This window comes from Strix aluco, chromosome 5, assembly GCF_031877795.1.
Source record: "Strix aluco isolate bStrAlu1 chromosome 5, bStrAlu1.hap1, whole genome shotgun sequence".
In the NCBI taxonomy this organism is placed as follows: Eukaryota; Metazoa; Chordata; class Aves; order Strigiformes; family Strigidae; genus Strix; species Strix aluco.
Window position 1 is genome coordinate 4889361 of NC_133935.1, and position 21529 is coordinate 4910889.

The 21529-nt window shown below is 41.8% G+C and overlaps 1 protein-coding gene across 1 annotated transcript; it reads left to right on the plus strand.

The window, feature by feature from the left end:
- The first annotated feature begins 596 nt into the window (after positions 1–596).
- On the plus strand, positions 597–13999 carry KLHL42 (kelch like family member 42). The gene is made up of 3 exons (XM_074825287.1): positions 597–1556; positions 9074–9267; positions 13126–13999. The coding sequence occupies exons 1-3, from the start codon at positions 652–654 to the stop codon at positions 13575–13577; spliced, it is 1551 nt and encodes a 516-aa protein (XP_074681388.1). The 5' UTR covers positions 597–651; the 3' UTR covers positions 13578–13999.
- Positions 14000–21529: the final 7530 nt, after the last annotated feature.

The window sequence follows — 21529 nt, forward strand, 5'->3', positions numbered from 1 at the left end:
GAAGTACATTTGTGGGGGATCATCCCCCCTTTTTTTGGGGACCCAGAAGTACATTTGTGGGGGAATATCCCCCCTTTTTTGGGCACCCAGGAGTACATTTGTGGCGGGAGGTCGGCGCTGCGCTCCCGGCCCAGGTCAGGCAGCGCCCGCGGGGGCCGCACTGCCCGTCCTGGCTGTTGCTGCACCCTGGGGCCGGCTCTTGGCCCTCCTGATCGCGTCCCTGACCCTCACAGCAGCTTGAACCCCCCCTTTCCCCAGCACCGGGGCCCAGGGGGGTGAGTTGGGGGGTGCCCTGCAGCGCGGTTTGGCGCTGAGGGCCCCGGCGGGCAGCGCCGAGAGGCCCGGCCGTCGCTTCAGCGCTCAACATTGCCTTTTTAGGGCTTTTTTTGCCTTTCCTCTCCGTGCCTTTTTTTTTTTTTTTTTTTATTCCCCTTCTTCTCTCCTTGCAGGGACGGAGCAGCGGCGGGGCTGCGGCACCGCCTCCCCCCCCACTCCCTTCCCTCCCAGCCGCCCCCCCCCCGCCCCGCCGGGCCCGGCTCGGCCCGGCCCGGCCCGGCCTGGCCCGGCTCCTCCCAGCCGGCAGCACGAAGGAGGAGCCTGCCCGCAGCCGCAGCGGCCGGGCTGAAGCGCAGGCAGGGGAGGGGGTGAGCCATGTCCCTGACGGGGCGGCGGCAGGAGGAAGAGGAGGGGGAAGGGGATGAAGGAGGGGCTGGGGCCGGTGCGGGGGATGGCGGCGGGGAGGAGGTGGTGCAGATCCGGCTGGGGGACAAGCGCTACCCGGTGTGCAAGAGAAAGCTGATCGAGCAGAGTGACTACTTCCGAGCCTTGTACCGCTCGGGCATGCGGGAGGCAGGGCAGGGCCAGGAGGAGCAGCTGCTGCGCGGGGGGCTGAGCGCCCTGGGCCTGGAGCTGGTGCTGGACTTCATCAACACCTCCTGCCTGGCCAGGCTGGAGCAGGAGGAGGGGGGCGAGGAGGAACCCCCTTTGCTGGAGGAGCTGGTGGAGGCCGCTTCCTACCTGCAGGTCACCCCCTTGCTCCGCCTGCTCCTCTCCCAGGTGAGGTTGGGCAACTGCTTCGAGCTGCACCGCCTGGCTCAGGTCTACGGCCTCCAGGACCTGCACGACGCCTGTCTAGACTTCATGGCCACCCATTACCACCAGGTGCTGCGGAGGCCCGACGCCCGTCCGCATCTCCTCCTGCCCCACGCTCTCCAGCAGCACTTGAAGGAGAGGCGGATGAGGGGCACCGCCACCCTCGTGGCCATCGGGGACTTCATGGGTGCCTCCGCCCTGGGCCTGCCTCCGGGCCCTCACCCTCCGGTGGAAGCCCCTTGGTCGATGCTGAGGTATGACGAGGAGGCGCAGAGGTGGCTGCCCTTGGCCAACAACCTGCCCCCTGATCTGGTGAACGTCCGAGGCTACGGGTCAGCAGTGCTGGACAACTACCTCTTCATCGTCGGGGGCTACAGGATCACCAGCCAGGAGATTTCAGCTGCCCACTGTTACAACCCTTGCCTAAACGAATGGAGTCAGCTGGCTTCGATGAACCAGAAGAGGTAATGCTCGCTCCCTGAAATACACGTGTGTCCGTGTATATATTGTCAAAATATTAAGTCACGTGGTGTTGACCCGGCGTTACGAGAAGTGATTCAGACCCGTCTCTGTGCCGTGAGTCACCCGCGTCTCTCGCATCATGCGGTGGGAAGGACGGCGGTGCTGGGCGATGGCTGGGCAGGATGCCACCGCACAGGCCTGGCCAACCTTGTCATCCCGCCGCAGCACAACGCTGCTGCCTCTCTCCTGCTTAGGGGCCCCCTCTGCCTGGCGCATGGAGCTGCTGGCAAGGGAAAGGGGTGAGGGGGACGGGACTTTATTGCCTAAATGATGGTGGTCAAGGCCTCGGCTGGGGGAGAACATGAGCTGGGCGTCAGCAGAGGACGTGCTGCGGCCCTCCACCACGTGTGATCACTCACCTCGGTGTGAAATGGTGGTGGGCTCCCACTTTTCCTTTAAATTGTATTAGACAAGGAGCCAGCCTCTCCAAACACCTGTCTCTCTGGTAGTAGAAGTTCTGTTTGAAATAACAAAGATTAAAAAAACAAAACAAAGATACCTCCTACTTTCTCTGTGGTATATTTCAACTCCAGTACTGTAAGTGACAAGTTTCCCTGCTCTTAGTGGGAAAGTACAGTCTATCAGAGCTGGAGATGGCAGAAAAAATTTAATCGGAGCAGTCTGTCATTGATTTGTAACTTTCATAAAAATCTGAATGTTTTGTAGGCCTGCATCAGTGGAATATTCACCAGAAAAACATCAGGAAGATTGTGAGAAGTTTCTCACTTTGTAAAAACATATGGATCTGGGAATCATTCATCATTTTGACCATTTTGCTTTTTTCCTTTATCCTTTTGAATTGTTTGTTTGACACTTATGTTTAAGTCAGTATTCAGAAACACTTTTATGATTTACATCTGAAAGAATAATAGAGACCTAGCCTTGAGGAGGACCCAAGAAGAGATGCCATCTCCCGGGCCAAGTTTGTGGCTGCTTTACCTTAATCAGGTTGCAGAGTTATCAAAGCCCTTTACTTCACTGAAACAAAATGTTTCTGTTATTCAATGTCAACTTCCTCATTGTTTCCATTTTAGAAAAAGTGTTTAAATTTTTATCTTCTCTATCTGAAAAAGAACAAGTAAGGAGGCCAAAATTCGCTGTAGAATGGAAATTCTCTTCTCCATCCAGTAAATTCAGAGAGCACGCAGAGACCCAAACCATTGGCGTAAATGCTTTGTATCTGGGTAGTAAAACTGCAGTCTCTGTTCCAGACTCTAGCTCTTGCCAGCTCAAACCCCTCAAAACAGGGGTTTGACTTAAAATTAGTCCTTTCTCATTTCACCTTTTTTTTTTTTTCCCACTCCCTGTATTGTTGTGAGGATTTCACTGAAATGATTGCCTCCATCATCAGTCACCAGAATGGATCAGAAACAATTTTTTTCAGTATTTCAGAATTTCAGGCTTCTTGGAACAACGTGAAAAATTTCATCTGTAAAATGAGTGTTTAGCTTTTAAACACTGCAGACACCTTTTCTTACAGAGATATTTCTTAGAGACTGAGCCTGTAAGTAGTCTTCACTGAGGTGCCTGTGGGAACAGAGATGTTTTAGTGGGCTTTGCTTCGGCAGCCTTGCCTACATGAGCACGATTGAGAGCACATTGGCCTCGGTAGAAGGGATGATGGGATCATCCCACACAGTGTTTCCTATGGAAATTAACTTTAACTTAAACATAGAAGTCCCACGTTGCTCAAGTTACGAGGTTTTGGCATTGATTTGTGTGATGTCTACATTATGTCTACATATTCTATTATGTGCAATGATTCTGCAGCATGGTGAGTGAGGGTTTCTTAAAAAATGCTTTTTTGAGGCCCTTTTTTCACCTTACGACCTGGCTATTCAAACTCTAGATCAGCCTTTTTTCCCTCACGCTTTCCCTTTTTTCTAGGATACATAGTCATTATATCTGAAATAAACACATGGGTATTTTCTCCTTTATATTACTATTTTCAACTGCACTACCATGCCAACTTAATCTTGAAGCCCATCACAGGTGACAGCGAAATATTCCTTCGCATAGAATTCCACATTGGCCATTAACTGCAGAAAAGTAGCATGTAAATAGATATTTTTGGCATAGGCTCTATTCTTAGGTTTCATAGTAGTTATTGCAGGTCGAAAAGAACCCAGTATTACATCTGCCCCTAGACTACAAGGTAGCAGCAAGTATGTTGCTCCCTGAATCATGGGAAGTTTTCTTCATGGAAACTCTGATGATCCCTTCCCAAAACATGTTTTGGACTTTTAACATCTACATGTTAAATAACTCTGAAGTTATTAATTACTATTTTTTCTATCTGATGTAACAGTTCAGCTCTCTGATGAGCCGCTTGACGTTTTGTGGCCAGAATACAGGAAGGGATGGCCTGTGCTGTAGGAGCCAAGAACAAGGGAGATTTTTAGGATCAGGGGTTTTTCGTTCAACATGAACAGCACTGATGCCTGTCTGCTGCACAGATGTGCTGCAGTTAGATCTACAGTTTGCTCCGCATTGTGTTTTTAGTTTGTTATGCTGTAGTAAAATCAGCAGGGCAGTTGCCCAGTGTTCTGCTTAGGAATTAGAGTCATGTGACTGTCTGCCAAGTTAATTTATGTCAGCTGATACAATTACATCCCATGGATGAATTTTTTACATACCTCGAGGGAGGGTTCTAGTTCCCATTGAAGTTGGTTTGACTTCAGGCGACAAAATATCTGGATGCATATGTTGACCTTAAGGGAAGGCTGAGGAGTTATGGAAATAATTGTGCCGACTTGCTGTTGATATCAGTAGTTCTCTGCCCTCAACAAGCCTAGTAAATTCGATGATATTTTAATCTTTAATTATTTCCATTATTGTAATATAGAATCCCAGGACGCTTGAATTCTCTATATATGCATAGATGAAATAGTCCCAACTTACTACAAAATCCATCAGATGTATACTGAATACTTAGCAGTCATTCTGGTTTAGGGTATAGCTGTTAGCTTTCTTTCTAGATGTAGAGGTCTTTTTACTTTAGTTTCAAATGTGTTCACAATAGGTAACTCCTGTATATTATTCTTGTGATGCCCACATAAGCTTGAGAAGGTGTTATTCCCTATTTATGCATACACAAGGGAGATGATAGATAAAATAATTTGCTCAGGCTCACATAGGAAGCCTGTGACTGAGCCTGGAACTTCTCATCATCTGAGGGCTAAAATCTAGTACTGGTCACAAATTGTCCATAACCAATCACAGGATCTTTTCTAGATCTAGAGATACAGCTGTACTTGGAATAGTGTCCTCGGAGAATGACCTGGACTTTTTTGTGGAAGAAACTTCATGTAAGGGTTGCCCAAGACCAGTTCTGGTCTTCGGGGACAGGAAGGTAACAGAGTGCATTGGGGACTGTTAAGTAATGTCCTTGAATACCTTTCCATACTTTTCTTTAAATTGATGCTGTCAGCTGAAATTTGCTATTTAAAAATAACATACTCATAGGATTTCTATTGCATGTGCCAGTTACAGCTGTATATTCCACTTTTATTTTCCTTCAGAACCTTCCTACTCATGGCAGGTAAATCTTCCAGGCTTGGAAGACCCTTGTAAGCCCCTGGCTGGGATTATACACATGCACGTGGAACATGTTTTTTTGTGAGCAATCTGTGCCTGAACTGCTGCCACTCTGAGGACTCTTACAAGAATATAGGAGAGGATGCTCCTGGGAAATGGTAGTGATTCATCAAACCTTCTCTTTCTGTGATTTTTAATATTTTTTTTTTCACTTAAAATTCCTCTGTGTTGGGGGAAAATAAGCTTTTCAAAAATTTTAAAGTTAGAAATATTCATCATATTTATCACAAATGTATTACATGCTTCCAAAGCTAAATGTTGGATGCAGTGAGCTCTGTAGACTCCTATAAGGAATGCAAAAAAAGAGGTTCCTGCAAAGAATGTAAAATGCTTTGGAACTGCTTTCATAACTGTGCTTTCATGATTCTTCGCCTCTGTTGCAAATGCTTTAACTCTAGAATAGAGAAGTCATCTGATTTGTGAGAAATTTTAAGGTTGAAGTTGATCATTTGGCAGGGAGGAACGATGGGTTAGTTAGTCCAAGCCTCCTGTTGTACAGCAGGACCGAGCTTACCTTGCAAATACACGTCTGACTTGTTCGTGAAAGCCTCCAGCGATGTAGATTACAACCTCACAGAATCACAGAATTGTCTAGATTGGAAAAGACCTTGAAGATCATCCAGTCCAACCATCAACCCAACACTAACAGTTCCCAACTACACCCGATCCCTCAGCGCTAAGCGACCCGACTCTTCAACCCCTCCAGGGATGGGGACTCCACCCCTGCCCTGGGCAGCCCATTCCAACGCCCAACAACCCCTTCTGGAAAGAAATGCTTCCTAATACCTAGTCTAAACCTTCCCTGGCACAACTTGAGGCCATTCCCTCTTGTTCTATCACTTATTACTTGGCTAAAGAGACTCATCCCCAGTTCTCTGCAACCTCCTTCCTCCCAGGTAACTTGTTCCCATGTTTGGCCACCCCTCTGATCAGGAAGTCCACTCTAATATCTACACTTTTTCTCGTTGTGTACTAAATGAATGGTACCTGTCAGTGAAGAAGAAGAATGCTTGCTGTCCTCTTCAGAGCCACTTTCATAGTGGTCTCCTACAGATACCTCTATGGCTGTTAATGCAATCCAGGACAATGTTGGTTTTTTTGCAAGTTGTCGAATGCTGTCTTGTGTTCAGGAAGCTATGCTCTCTGACCCCTTGATCCTTTGCATTTGTGCATTGTATTTTATTTCCTTTGTGTATATAGTGCTTTGCACTTGTCTTTATTGAATGAAAAATGTATTTTGAACTATGGGAAAACCCCACAACTCGTTCTTGCTTCTGTTCCTGGGGTTCCTTTCAGAGGAAACGAGGGACATCAGAAGACAGCTCTTACCTGCACTTGTCCCAGCAAGCAGAGTATGCACTAGGCCTGGCATTTGGAAAGTACTTTTGATCCCCCAAGTAACTCACTGGTGCGAGCGGAGTTATATCGCAGTTGAATCTGATGGACTCCGCTGTTTCCAAGCTGTAGTCCATGGAACAGTTGTTAATTGTGGAGAGCTGGCTGGTTGCTCAATGTTTGCTTTCCTTGTTTCCAGCTGCTCCAACACATTAAAAGAGTGTAAAAATACACTAAATATTTCCTAATGTTCACTCTCCATAAAAACACCTGCTGTTATTGGCATGGAAAGGTGAATGGCAGAAGTTTTTCATAACATGTTGAGCCATTGTCCAAACTTTCATATAAAGTGTGCTGATGGATACTTAGAGCTACTTTTGAGTAAAATGAACCTTATAGTTAATGTGTTCCATAAATCTGAGATACTTCCACTGAATGTCATCCATTTTAACAAGTGTTGGAAGTGGTTAAATGACTGACACAAATGTACGTGGCCTCCTTTTAGAATAATTGAAGTTGAAAGTTGGGCCGTATATCTTTCACCAGATAGTTTTCCCTGTGCTGCAAGAAACAATTCAGTGATGCAAAAGCCATCAAAAACTGGATGAATTACCTCCATTCAGACAAAATAGTAAGAGGCTACAATTAGAGAGTAACTAGAGAAGCATGTATGATTTAGGAAGCCTGAATTCTTTAATGTTCTGACACTACACACTGGTTTAGTTAATTCACGTCCTCTGTGGCAGAACTTTTAGCATGTTTAAAAAGTGGCCAGAAGATCTTAGAATAGGGAAACGTGATCTGTGTACATGTGAACTCATTTTATAAGCCAAAAATCCCGCACCATCTCCATCGTAGGCACAGAGTCACAGACTTTCTAACATACTTTAGATTTTAAATGGTTGCTTGGAAAATGCATTTACGTTTTGTGGTTTTGTCCCTTTGTTAATTTGTGGATTTTTTTTTTCCACCGTAACTTTTAGAACAGGTACATTGCTTTGAAAATCATAATGTTTTGCAAGTAATTATCCTCATTTCATACCTGCTATTGATTGCCATGTTATTCTGGATTCTCTAAGATGGAAAACGTAATTGCTGTAGAGAGGAGATGAACAGAGTGACCTAATCGTAAATGTCAGCAAAAAAAAAAAAAATGAATAAAAAGCAATTAATTCCTTCAAAGGAGCATTTTAGTTTCCAAAGCTATATCAGGATGACAAGAACAAAATGATTCCATCTGGAAACGAATTCTTTTTCCAAATATATTTAATAAAAAGAAATTGCAGGGCAGTCTGCTGCTAGGCAGGGTTCATTTTGTCCAGACAAAACCCTGCAAAACTACTTAGCGGTAAGTTTTGAATCTTGGATTCATGCAAAGTGAAACTCACTTTACTGCTCAGCAGGCCAGTGCAAGTCTAAAGCACCACTTCAGTCTTACAGACATAACGCAATTCCCCGCTTGGCTTTATGCTGAGCTGGTGCGCTCCAGTGACTTTCACACATCTAGTTAATTGGGACACTGCGTGGTAAAATCTCAGTTTGCCTCAGCAGTCAAGAAGGAACAAACTTTCTAGGGAACAAGACTGTTTCTGAGGAGAGGAAGAGCTCAGCTTTTGTTAGACCAGCTTGCAGAGCTGGAAGGAATAGCTGAGCATGCAGGCCCTCTATCTTCAAGTCCTCCAATTTCTTCCTACAGACTTCCACCTTTAATATCCACAGACCGTTTGTTTCTGCCTGTATTATCTTAAAAGTGTAAGATATAAGGCTTCTTATGCTTCAGTAATTAGAAAGTTGCCCTTTGCCACACATGAAGTGTAACAGCACAATGGAACAGAGTAAGAAATAAAAGAACAGGGCCTTGCCTGTGGAGTACAATGTATTTTCAGCTGTGGGCAGAACATTAATTTACAGATATATCTTGCTTCAGTGGCACGGAGAATGTATTTAGTAGTTTAATGCTGAATAAGGTACAGGAGATTCTCTCTTCCTTCTTTTGCAGAACATGATTCAATGTGCACCGCTTTAAATTTCTGTTTATTAGGGTTGTTAAAGAGTTTCTGTATTACAGACTAAGACGAGTACACATTCTTAGGCATCCATCAAGTCTTGTTTGAAATTTCTGCAATTTTAACTAAAATAATATCCTTGACTGTGTGTATATATAATATGTTTTTCTCTACTAAATGTACTTTACTAAAAGCCTAGTAAAAATGAGACTTCTACTGAACACATTAGTTAACTAAACATTCAGAGCTCAGACTGTGACAGATTGAAATCCAAAATAAAATATTCATCAGTCACAGCATCAACATCATTAATATCCAGCATGTCACTGGTTGCTATCCTAAGTAATTACAGTGTAATTACAGAATTTTGGCCTTGCACAGAAGAGTTCAAATGTATGAAGTGGTGGTACAAGTTGAAAGTGATGATGAGTATGTTGGAGCCTGGATAGGAAGAACTTTCTTTCCCATGTTTTTCTGTACATCTATGCAACCTACTTCAATGCTGCAATCTTTTCTTTCAGGTCCAATTTTAAGCTTTTGGCTGTAAATGGAAAGCTCTATGCCATTGGTGGTCAATCCCTTTCCAACGTGGAGTGCTATAACCCAGAAAACGACTGGTGGAATTTTGTGGCATCCATGCCAAACCCTCTCGCAGAATTCTCAGCTTGCGAATGCAAGGGCAAGATCTACGTTATTGGAGGATACACTACACGAGGTAGAAAGCTTGCTTTTACTTTTTTTGTTTTTAACCTAATTGCTTCTAAGGCCCAGATAATTTTCTTCTCTTTTTCAAGAAATCTTCTGAACTGATGTAGAAAGCTGCATAATACTCATTATTAAAATGTGTAAAAATTAATCACCGGTAGAAAATAATTGACAAATGAAACAAAAAAAAATGAGCTCTGTCATAGAGGACTCAGATACTATTTTTTTTAGGGCCTATCTGGACCTGGGGCTCTATTCTTCTGAGGGAACAGACTGATGGGTACTTCAGCACCCAGCTTAGCCCTCCTTTTTTCAGATTTTGATCACACAGTAGAAAGAGAGGTCTCAGGAGATACACTTTGTTTACTTTTTAAATACCTGGTTTAGACTGTCAAAAGGAAAAATATGAAGAAAATACCTGCCTGCATTAGTATTTCTCATGTGTTAATAGATGTCATGGTCCTTTCACTATAGCATTTCAGTGTTTCACAGGCAAATTCAAGCTATAGTAAGATTTTCAGTGCTGAAATAATTGAATAATTAGTCAAAAGCTTAAGGAAGAACCAACATTTTTAAATTACTTCCTTTCTATACCCTGTTTTCTGAGGATCCTGTACAGAGGAAAGGACTTGAAGCTGCATCCTCTCCTGACAATTACTTTTTCTTTATCCACTTGAAAAGCAGCAACTTAAAAAGAGCTCCCATTTGTTCATTCCTTAAGTACATAGTGCCATTTTCTGGGAGGAGTACCATTTCCTCAGAGTTTTAGAAGTCAATTTTTTTCATGTCAAATATTCAGTATTTATCAAGATTTCCTAAATTTAAATGCCTATCTCTAGGCCTTTGCCCACTTCATTTGACCACAGTAGGTTTGGTTGGGTTTTTTTTTGCAAATGGAGAATAAAATCAGGAGAGAGATCAGCTTTTACAGAGAGTACTGCAAGCAAAGCTAAACTGACATTAGAACAAGCTGTCCCTTCTAGTGTCTGAGCAGATTTTAGCTCTGCATCATTATAAGGTTTATAAAAGACACACTTCCACCCCTCATGGTCCTTGTGGTAATGATAACCTTCAAAAGCATTTTGTCGGGTCCATTCTAGCCCAGAACCTGGTGGCTTCACTGAGGCAAAAAAAAAAAGATATCGCCATGCCTGTGTCCATACGGAGGGTCACGCTGGGGTGTGCTCTGCAGTCCCAGTCCTCTGGCCACCCCACTAAAGGACCTGTGGGGTGCATTGTGCTCCCTGGCGTCCGACACCAGGACTGAAGGATGCCTGACACACAACACTTGCTGTGCTGGAAAGTCAGACCCAAGGGGAAACATCCTTTGAGACAAGAATGCAGAGAACAAGGCGAAAGGACTGAAGCAGAGTAATGGGAAGACTTGTCTCTAGAGACCGGAGTTAGGGTTTTGTCTTTTTTGTCTAGAGAAAGAGAAAAAAGAGGTAAAAAGAAAAAGCTCTGATTTGATTAGTAGTGCTACAAGACTGTGGGGGTACCAGCTTTTCTCCTACATACCCTGCACTTTGCAAGTTCCTTTCCTGGTGCTTGTGCTGTTCTTTCTTCAGGCTGCCTGCTCCTGATGTCATGGAGAGGGAGGTCGGCATGTTGCTGATGCAGATCCTAGTGCCTTAAAATTCATTAACAAAGCGTGTGTAGTCAAGATTGCTGCCCTGTGTCGAGCTCCTTCAACTGAAGGAGGACAGTCAATGAGATGCCTCTTGCTTCTTTCACACCTCAGGGGATCACCACTGACCTTCAGGCCTCTGTCTTCTCCTAGATCTTCTCCTAGGTCTTTTCCTAAAAGCCATTTTTAGTGGAAACAGGATAGTAAAACAGTATAAAGTTGTGAGCAGTGGATAACTAGCACATTTAGGCTTATGTTTAAATCCAAGACCAGTCAGGACAACAAATGCCTGTGCTTGTTATAAATAAAGATCCTTTCCTGAACGAGGATCCAGAATCAGGTCTTCTGTGACACCTTGGCTTAGGACAACTATCAGGCTTAGAAACCAGAATTACCACAATGACACTGGTGATTTACCTTCCAAGTTATGCAGATGTCGGAGAGTGTTAAGGCCTAACCATCTGATTCTGAGGTTCATTCGCTATTTCACTACATTCACTACATAAAACACATGCAGAAATTAACATGTACATTTTAATTTTATTTTCATTTTTAGTATTTCTGCATATACCTCAGTTTTGGTAGGTTTTGTGGTCTAATTTTTTGATCTGTGTAGAGCTTTCTCCTGAGGCTGCACTTTCCAAAAGATGATAGAATCTGGAATTTCCCACTGTAAATTATATTGACACTTCTTGAATCAAGACCCTCCTTCCGGTTCTCAGCTCCCTCTTGTGAACGTAGATGCTAATAGAAACTCCGTGTCAGGCAGTATAATGTTCACGTTTGCTGTTGTTTGGGGTTTTTTTCAGTGGATATGAAAGACTCAGGCTCTGGACTGAGCAATTGAGGGCCATATCACAATAGATTTCCATTTCCTCTGCTCCCTCTCAAACCATAGCACTTTCTACCTGGGAAGATTACTGCTATAGACAGAGACAGAAACTTAATTGGGATTCCCTGCCTCTTAATGAGTCAGAGAATGATACATTGCCTGAAGACGAAGATCATCTATATGTAGAGCTTTCATCAGCAATTTCACAGAGCATTGCCATGATATTTTCCCTCCTTTTTTCCTTTATTTAAAGTGGATTAGGTATTCAAAAAGGCAATGTAAAGTAATAAACAATGATGGAAAATCTCCAGAGTGCAAGCAAATGCTATAGCAGCACCTCCCTAATCATGCTGCTGATGCACTTCATTTATGACAATGCAGTTATATTTATGGCTATTTATACCTGTGCCCTTACATAACTTGTCAGTATGTCACCATCTGCTGTTCCACTTGGGAGCTCATCTGGAGATCATCATGCAGGATAGACTTGTAATAGGGAGCAGATTTTATTAAAAGACCAGGCTGGAGTTTGCAAACCTGTTGCCACTTGTCACTTGAGTTTGGATTTAAGCTCAGGTCTCCAGAGATTGAAACTGAATTTACTAGCTAACGAGTCCTGTGCATTCTCTGTTAATTTAGCGAAGCCTTGGACACAGCCTTGGTCTCCACTGCACTGTAAATCAGGGTGGAATTGTAACGATTTCACAGAATAACAGTATTGCAAACACATGCATCCACTCAGTCGTAACTGAAGTATAGCTATGGCTTCAGCTTTTTTCTGTGCCTCTGTCTGATGCTGGAGCACAGAGTTCCTGCTTCTTAAATGATTTTGACAATGTGTGTCTCTCTCTTTATAGGGTACTGAACATGTGCCTTTAGGTCATCCATGCCACTTGCTTTGTGAATTTTATTCCACAAAACTTTGATTTATGGAATGAAATGCAAAGTATCAGTTAAGCTTGGTTGATAAATCATCACTTGACAGCATACTCTCTTCCTGATAATTTGATTCATCTGTGATCACTGTTGGAGAGCAGAATATTGCTCCATTTCCCTTTTCATAAAATATTCTTACATATCAATCGGAGACAAAATTCAAAGCATAACTTAAAAGGTAGGGATTATTCTGCTAAAATCTGCATCCTCAGACCATTTACATCATATAATGTGCCAGAAGTAGCTTAATTTTTTCCTCTGCAAAGGAACAGAACGTTCAGACTTTATTATCAAGGGCAGAGTTGCACTTCTCAATAATCAATATTTCTTCCCTTGTCTTCTATGCTTTTGCACTGTAATACATTAAGAAATCTGTAATAACGGCTGATACAGTTTGTAGGGAGGAAGAATTCTCCTCCATGGATAACTTTTAATATATTTATTTATTTGTAAATATCTCTCCTCTGTTTCAGATAGGAATATGAACATTTTGCAGTACTGTCCCACTTCTGATTCCTGGACCAACTTTGAACTTTGTGATGTCCATGTTCGCAAACAACAGATGCTCTCTGTTGAAGAAACTATATACCTGGTAGGGGGTTGTATTCATGAACTTGGACCAAACCAAAAATCCAGCCAAAGTGAGGACGTGTTAACTGTGCAGTCTTACAACATTGCTACCAAAGAATGGCTCTACCTCAAAGAGAACACATCAAAATCGGGTCTTAACTTGACTTGCACTCTCCACAATGATGGAGTCTATATATTGAGTAGGGATATTACTCTATCTACAAGCTTGGAGCACCGTGTTTTTCTTAAGTATAATATATTTACAGACAGTTGGGAGTCACTAAGACGCTTTCCAGCCTTTGGACAAAACATGCTGATCTGTTCTATGTATTTGCCTGATGTACGAGAACTGTAACAGCATCAGGTTTTTCTTTTCAGCTCATTAATCATTCTTGGAAGAAATATTGCTCCCTCTAAATAATTCCACTTTCAGAATGTAATGTGTTTGCGTAACGTAGGCATAAAGTACTGATTCAGTTATTTTAAAAAGTTGCAAAATCCAGTATTAAGAGAAATGCTTCCAAAAACAGTTTTAAGATTTCAGTTTAAAAATTTTATTGGTTTTGATTAAAATTTCACCAAGTATTGTTGCAGTTCAAACATAAACAATTTATTGTGCTGCTAACTGATAAAGGAATTCCAAAAGCAAAACTGATAAGTCTAGTTTTATTCTTCACCTTAATAGACAGTGTAGAAGATGAGCAAGAAGTATACATGGTAAAAGTGGAAATAATTAAATAAAGTAAATAATAAGTATAATAAAAATCATAAAGGGAATGATTTCTTTTAAAATGCAGTTTTTACTCAAACTATGTTCTGTCAAATGCACAATGTTAAAATTGTTTCTACTATCACATTTTTATCTCTTCTACAGTAAGAAGTGAGATTCTCAAAGGTGCCAGCAATTGGGGTACCATCAAGAAATGGGAACTTCCCCTGAACTATTTTTAATGAAATGCTTTGCCAGGGACGGGGAGGAGTTGCCTAGAGGCTTACGGTTGCTGGTTGGATACTAGATGCTCCTTTAATGGAAGTTGGCTGCGTTTATCACTACTGTTAAGATAGAGGTAAAAAGACTCTAAATTCAAACGGACAAGTTTGCTTATCTTCAGAAAGGTTTTAAGTTTTAGTTACTGTGCTGTATTCTGCAGTACTGAGTGTGAAAGATGCATGTTAGGAAAATGTGCATGAGCACATTCAATGGTGACTCTGCACCAGGCCCATCCTGCTTGATAACAGTCATCCAGGACATCCGTCTCTTGGTACGGGAGGGTTGGTCTGTGTAAATGACCTCCTGTCAACACCACCCAAATCAGGTGCACGTGAATGTTGGCTCTTTCTTGTGTTACCAGGAGCTCGATAGAGATTACCTCAAGCTTCCCGCCCAAACCTGTTAGACTCTACAAAGAGCACTGTGAGATGAATGCTCCTTTGTGAGGATTCAGGAATAGATACTCTGGGAGCTTCTACCAGTTCCTGCCTGTTGCCTGAGAGAAATATAGTGATGATTGGCCCCTTTTCTTTTTGTAGCTGGCAAGTTCATAAACGTTTTCTGAAGGCACCTGCCCAGGTATGGAATGTGTGTCCTCGCAACAAGTAAAGGAGAAGGTCTTGGTCACCATGGGAAGGTTTCACTGCAGCTGCCTTTAGGGAAGAGATAACCAGATTAGACGTGCAAAACAGATTGCAGGGATGCTGGTTCTGTACCAGCTTTTTCTCCATGTGAGAAGACAAGAAATTTAATTCACATGAACAGGTTCTGAATATGTGGAGATGTCTTTTTTTCTTCATTGGAATTCAGGAATCTGAATCTTCTTTTGGAGATGGGTGCCTGTTGTACAGAGGAGGAGTTAGGAGGCAGCAACGGTTCCCTCAAGGTCCTTTTAACTCCCTGCTTTTCCATGGATTTGAATGAAATCAGTGCTGACTAAAAGAGCTATAAGACTTGAAGTGCCTTGCCAATTACCACTCGCACATTCAGTCCTTAGATGCATAATTTTGGTGCTTCCAGTCGCGCATAGCAACCCAAACAGAAAATCCCAGGAAACTCATCCAGAATGAGGGCATTTGGGTTTGAACAATTTCTGGATACAGCTGGACATGAAGCAAGGTATTTTGGATGTAAGATTACATTTGGATGTAATAAAAGATTTACCTTTTGGGTGAAATTTTTTCAGCCTGACGGAATATGTTATGCTTCAGCCCAAACTAGTGTCTACCATTCAGCTGTATGCATGAATTTAATTAATTAAGTCCACCTCTATGTGTTTGTGTTTATGCCTTTGAAAACACAATGCATTGAGCAGCTGCTGTGTTTTGACAGCACTATCAGCCCAAACAGTGGCTCTTCCGCAATGAGGAATAAGGTGGCTTTCTTAAGAGTCTTCTTTTGGAAGTGTTTTAGAATAAATATAAGCAGTGTCACTGTCTAGTGATAAATTCTCTCAGTCGCATTATGTTACTTGCTTTCCTTCATTTCTTTTCAGTTCCAGATTCAGTGCCCTACAGTCATCCGTAAGTCAACTCAGATCGAAACTGGTGGAAGAAGTCACATCTGAGTTGTGGCATTCTCTTGCCACAGACTAACTGTGAAAACCTGTCACTCCCAGATTTGCAGTGTGGTATATCTAATCAAGCCCTTTCAAACCTATTCATTTCTTAGTGCAGTTGTGATTCCAAAAGCCACAACATCATCTTTTAGGTGTGATTACTCTTTTTCACAAGAGGTTTCCACACTGGGTTTATCTACGTGTTGGTTTCAGCTTCCAGTGATCCAAGTGGCCACCTTGAAAATCTGGAGAACCTGCTCAAACGGAGAAGAGAAAGATGGCTCAGACCATAAATACAGTCAGACCCTTTTGTCAGTCCATGGTGGAATCTCATATACTGACATCTAACAGCACTACAATCACAAATCAAAACCAGTGTTGAATTTAGTGGTAGCACCAGACGGTAATAATCTAACTGGACTGTATTACTACAGGCTGAAATAAATATAATTTTTTAAAACAAAATTCATTACAGAAAAGTATGCAATGTGGGTGGCCCCCACACCCCAGGGAAAAGCCCAAACACTGTAATGACTGTCTCATGCCCTTTTCATTTTCTTTCTATCACTTTAATGTTTCACATAAGGCACTGTTGGGCAGCTTCTGCCCTTTGGGGCAAGGAAAACTGGTTGAGAGTCACTAACAATAATTTAAAAGCTGCTTTTTAGCCAATGGAACTGTTGTTCGGTGACTCAGTGTGCTCTCTTTTCTTTGGTGGTGGGAGGGAAAAGGTCCTTAACTTAAGGACAAATAAGTTTCTTTTGAATGACAATGATACAAGTGTGGATCAAGGGGCCTTGCAGCCCGATAAACTGGAAATTCCTGTGTTATCCTGATGTTACTTCTAACGTACCGTGTGGGCTTGGAGAGATCACTCCACCTTCTTGCTCCTTCATCCCCAAATGTAACACATGAGTAGGAATGTTCGTCTTGTGGGAACACAAATGCTTTGTCTGGTGTAGTAGGGTAGTGTTTGTAAGACATCTTGTGAAGAAGTCTTACATGTGAAGCATGTGAAGAAGTGCATGTGAAGAAGTACATATACAGACCACTTCATGACAAGTGGCAGGATAGAAGGCAGCTAGTAATCTCATTGTGGTCTCTGCTAATTACCTTTATTTTGAACTGATGGCTACTTCCAGTCTTTTTGTTTCTCTCTCTTTTTTTGGTTTTTTTTGGTCACCTTACAGCCTGTAGTTCATTTAAGTTTCTTGGTCTTGGTGTTCTCGAGTCTGTATCCAAATTCAAAACTGCTGCTTTCCTGCTGTGTCTGGGTTATCCAGTGCCTACAGATCCACTATTCATCTTCTTTGTCTCGTGGACTGATTCCACTTGACACTGACCAGCCAAAGGTGGCTATGGTAGAGGATGATCCCAAGTCAAAAGAAAAAACAACAGCCTCCAAAGTCCTGAGGGAGGAGTAAATGGAAAAGTCTGGGAGCTTTGTCCCTTCTCATAAAATAGAGAAGCGTATAAGAAGGTTGCTCACATCAAGGCTAAGAGAGAGCATAATAGTTTCTTCCTTTTCGGGAATGGTTTGTGGATTTCAATGTGAAATAAGAGTTGTGTGGGGCTTAACTTTAATCTCCCTGGCCAGTTTCCACAGGTTTCCCTTTCTGCCCTATCGGTTGACCTTTCCTGGGCTAATATCTGTGTTTTCCATTCTTTGAGGATTTTGCCTTTCTGCATCAGTGTCCAGCCTGTTTTGCTGAAATTATATGGTAGCAGTTTGTTGGTCTTTTCTATTTGTTAGCCTGCTTTCCACACTGATCTGTGACTGTCGACACCATGATGAAAAAGAAATTTGTAATTCAGGTTGGATCTTTTCATTTACTGAGTTTTGGCCTCTTAGAAGAGAAGCCTACGAAGCTACAAATGTTTTGTTTCATTTAATCCTCATTTTAGTGAGAAATGATGCCACAGACATTCAGTTTGTGGAAATTGATCTGCGTCAGTAACGTGATAGAGAACGGCAGGCACAGAGTGTAATGACAACATTTAACACGTAAAACGCTCAAAGCCCTACGCAAACAGAGATTACTCATCCTTATCGTCCCTGTAAGGTAAGACACATACTGTAAATGGTGTTAAACCAGAGATGATCCTGGGAGTATCTGTCAGTATGACGAATGAATTTATAGGTGGTTACCAAGAGCCCTCCTCAGAGGGCAGAAACCGTCAGCATCTGTGGTACATTATATTGATTTTGCATTTACAATAATGACCAAAGGGTGGCTCCCCATCCCCACAGTAAGTCTGAGGCTCCAGAACAAGTACTGTAAGATACAGAAAGTTTAAACGTCTTTGCAATATTAACACTGCCATTCTCAGAGTATGTTTTCTATCTAATCAATTTAGAGCCTGTTTTAGTGTAATCTCGGTCTTTTTTTGTTCCCCAAAAGGAGAGTGGAGTTTGGAAAAGGAGTCTGGATTTTGTGAAGTGATAGGGATCATGCATTCACAGCTTGAAAATTGCTATCCCAATTATATAGGGTATGTGGATTGTTTTCTAAAGTATTGACATTACCAGTAAGCGTATGTTCTTATGCCCTATGAATATCAGTGTTTTCTAAAGTAACTTTCTTTTTTTTTTATTGAAATTAGAAGAGTGAAACATGTTTTGTTTCTGAAATACAAGCTGTCTCTTATAAAAGAAGAGGAATCACTGCAATTACTGTATTTTTCTGGTGAAAGGCAGGTGAGACAGTGTCCAGTTTTAGTGTATCCATTTATATGATGTGCTGTGGATTTTCAACTCATATATGCTTCAGTAGGAGAGAAAGATGTTCAGCACCTGAGCAAAGGTGTTTCCTGTTTGTTGGTATTTATACCATTTTTTAAGATTCAGCAGTGAATGCAAGCTCTCTGAATCCTCCTTCCCTCACTCCATTTTTCAGTTGAAATTTATGATTATTTGATCTGTTGTTGATTCTCCACTCTCTGATACTTTCCAGATGTTTTTAAGGGTGTGCCTTGTGATAAGACGCCCTTTATAAATAATTTTCAGAAATTAAAGTAGTTGACTCTGACTCACTGTCTTCTGCCTCCGAAGATTTTACCCAGCCACAGCTCTGTCATTTTTTCTGCCAACATGCTGCTGTAATGCTGCCCCGTATTGGCCCTGATCACAATATTATCCTCTGTGAGCACCCCAAACTGGTAGCACTCTTGGATGAGGTTAAGCTGATCATATAATAACTTATGTTGTACTGCAAGTCCCAAATTCCTTTCCCAGGACAAACCTTTAACGTACTGCTCTACTGTACAGTGACTCAACATTGACTTATGAGATTTGTCAGTCCACAAATCACTGCAGAAATCAGATTTCTGATGCAACTCTCAACCTCCTCTATGCTGGAATCTGCCTGCCTCTTTTGGAGTTATACCCAACCCTTCTTGTTCAAGATTCCTGTAAATGAGTGCAAGTCAAGTAATAAAGACCCCTACTGTAGGGAATTCCTGGGAATATTAACAATTCAAAATTAAAATTAACTGCTATGTAGGTTTTGATCTTCCCATTCCTCCCCTTTGTAATACCCCATCGACTTATCCAAGGACAGACAGATCCATCCATGTTTTCTGTGTGCTGTTTTTTCCTCAGATAATGTTTTCCAAGGAAAGGTATCTTTTTTCTCCATTCACCTTCTATAACTAGAAAAACCTAAACCCCTCATTCCAAGAATCTTCCTAATTTTCAGTTCTTGCATCTTCAAAATGACTTGGGCTATAAACTTTCTGGTTTGCTTTTATTGGTCATGCGTTGAAAAAGATTCTGTAGAATTTTGAGTACTTTCTTGTACTTGGTGAGTATTCACAATATAAGGGATTTACGCAGTGTAAGGGTAGGGAAATCTTATCTTCAGCTCTTCAAGGATGCAACTTCAGCCACACAAGGTTTGAAATGTAAAAAGTGGCATTACTTAGTCTTTGGAACTTAAGACTAATTTCAAGATTTACACTATTCACTGAGATTAAAACACTTGTAACTGAACAGTGGTTTGGGAGGTGATGTTAGAAGGGGTCTGTTTTCATCTTTGGGTATTGTTATTACAATTTTATTTTTCTACTAGGAATATTATGTATGTCTGGTATCACATTGTATTGCCCTTTTAGTCGGTTGTAAGGGAAATTTTGCCCTTTTACAGGTAGGGTCTTGATTTACTGTGAAGACCAGAGCTGTGTCATTTGAGAATGTGTATTTTGCAGTTGTAAATTATCGATTGATGATAACTGCTCTGAAGCCCATAAAAACATGATTTTGGGTGGTAGGGGTGGAGATAAAGTCAGAAAACAGATGCTTAGGAACAGCCATGCTCTAACCTCCAGGCATATGCAATTTTCAAATGCAGAAACAGGCAGAAGTTTTAAAAGGTTTTAAAATAACAACTCCTTTTTCCCTCTTCCCATCTCTCCCCCTACAACTCAAACCCTTTCAACCACAATAATTTGTGGCAAGGCATCTGTGTATTTGAAAGAAAATGTTAGTGGTGAGGTAGGAATGCACTGCTTGGGCAGGTGATCCCTTATCAGAACTACTACTTGGCAGACCAAGAAGCCTTCCTTCAGCTTTTCTGGATGACTCTCTGACTGACATTTATGACTCTTTAATGACATGTTATCTGCTAACGTATGTATAATGATAGGTGAGGCAGGGAGAGGAATCACAGAAGCCCTATTGTGTACCTAATAGCAAATGAACAATAGGCATGTAGAAAGACTTTTTTTTTAATAGGGCCTGATCCAAAGCCTTTTGATGTTAATAAAAAGAACCGGCTTTGAATTAGGCACATATTTCAGTGAATTAGATAATTCTGAAAGAATCTGAAGAGATGTTAACTGTGCAATTGGCTGATGAAAGAAGAGGCATAGACTGAAGACTTGGAGAATCTTGTTACACTGTGATCTCTGATATGCCCCATCTGTGTTTTTGCTTTGAGTTTCAATGCAAAGTTGTCCATCTCTGTTAACACAAGTCTTTCAAATATACTGTCTCTAAAGTAGTCAGGAGAATGATGTTTTCCTAAAAATATCTGGGAAGAAGGTGAACATCTCTGCAATTATGCTGTTGGGGAGTCACTGAGAAAACATTGCTGATACTTCATGACTCTGAACAGCAAAGCACTGTTGTCTGTCCTAGTCTACGTTTTTTTGCACCAGGAAACGTGGTATGGGAGGTTCAAATGTTTTACTTTAGATCATGGCGCTATGAGATTTTTGTTTGTTTGTTTCCTCAATGTCCCCTCAAAAAAAAAAATCTTGTATATAGGCATTTGGATCCTTCTCTCACTGGCTGTAATAATGCCGTACCCAACAAAATAGCGCTGAGGGATATGGTGCAGTTGGGAACTGTCAGTGTGAGGTTAATGGTTGGACTGGATGATCTACAAGGTCTTCTCCAACCTTGATGATTCTGTGATTCCGTGAAAATGCAGAGTACGGTCATGTGGAACAGGCAGGCATCATTCCTGTTTTACATTGTCCATATATACAAATACAATAGATTTATTTGCCTGAGGTTTGGAACTTTGGCTGATATTCCATGCAAGGTGCAACAGCTCCAGGAACTGTTTGAGAGAAAACCAGATCAGTGCTGCACCTTTATAGGAAAGATAAGGGTGTGTCCCAAATAATGAGTTGAAATCCTTGAGGAGGAGGGTGGCCTTGAACCCAAATCTCTTATGTCTTGGCAAATTTCCCAGTAACCATAGTCCCTTCTCCCTTCAGTCTGTATGTGTAACTAGTTTTTATTATTTGCTTA

Coding starts and splice junctions, on each gene's coding strand:
- KLHL42 (XM_074825287.1), top strand. CDS start 652: ATGTCCCTGACGGGGCGGCGGCAGGAGGAAGAGGAGGGGGAAGGGGAT. Junction 1,557..9,073: donor GCTTCGATGAACCAGAAGAG/GTAATGCTCGCT, acceptor CTTTTCTTTCAG/GTCCAATTTTAAGCTTTTGG. Junction 9,268..13,125: donor TGGAGGATACACTACACGAG/GTAGAAAGCTTG, acceptor CCTCTGTTTCAG/ATAGGAATATGAACATTTTG.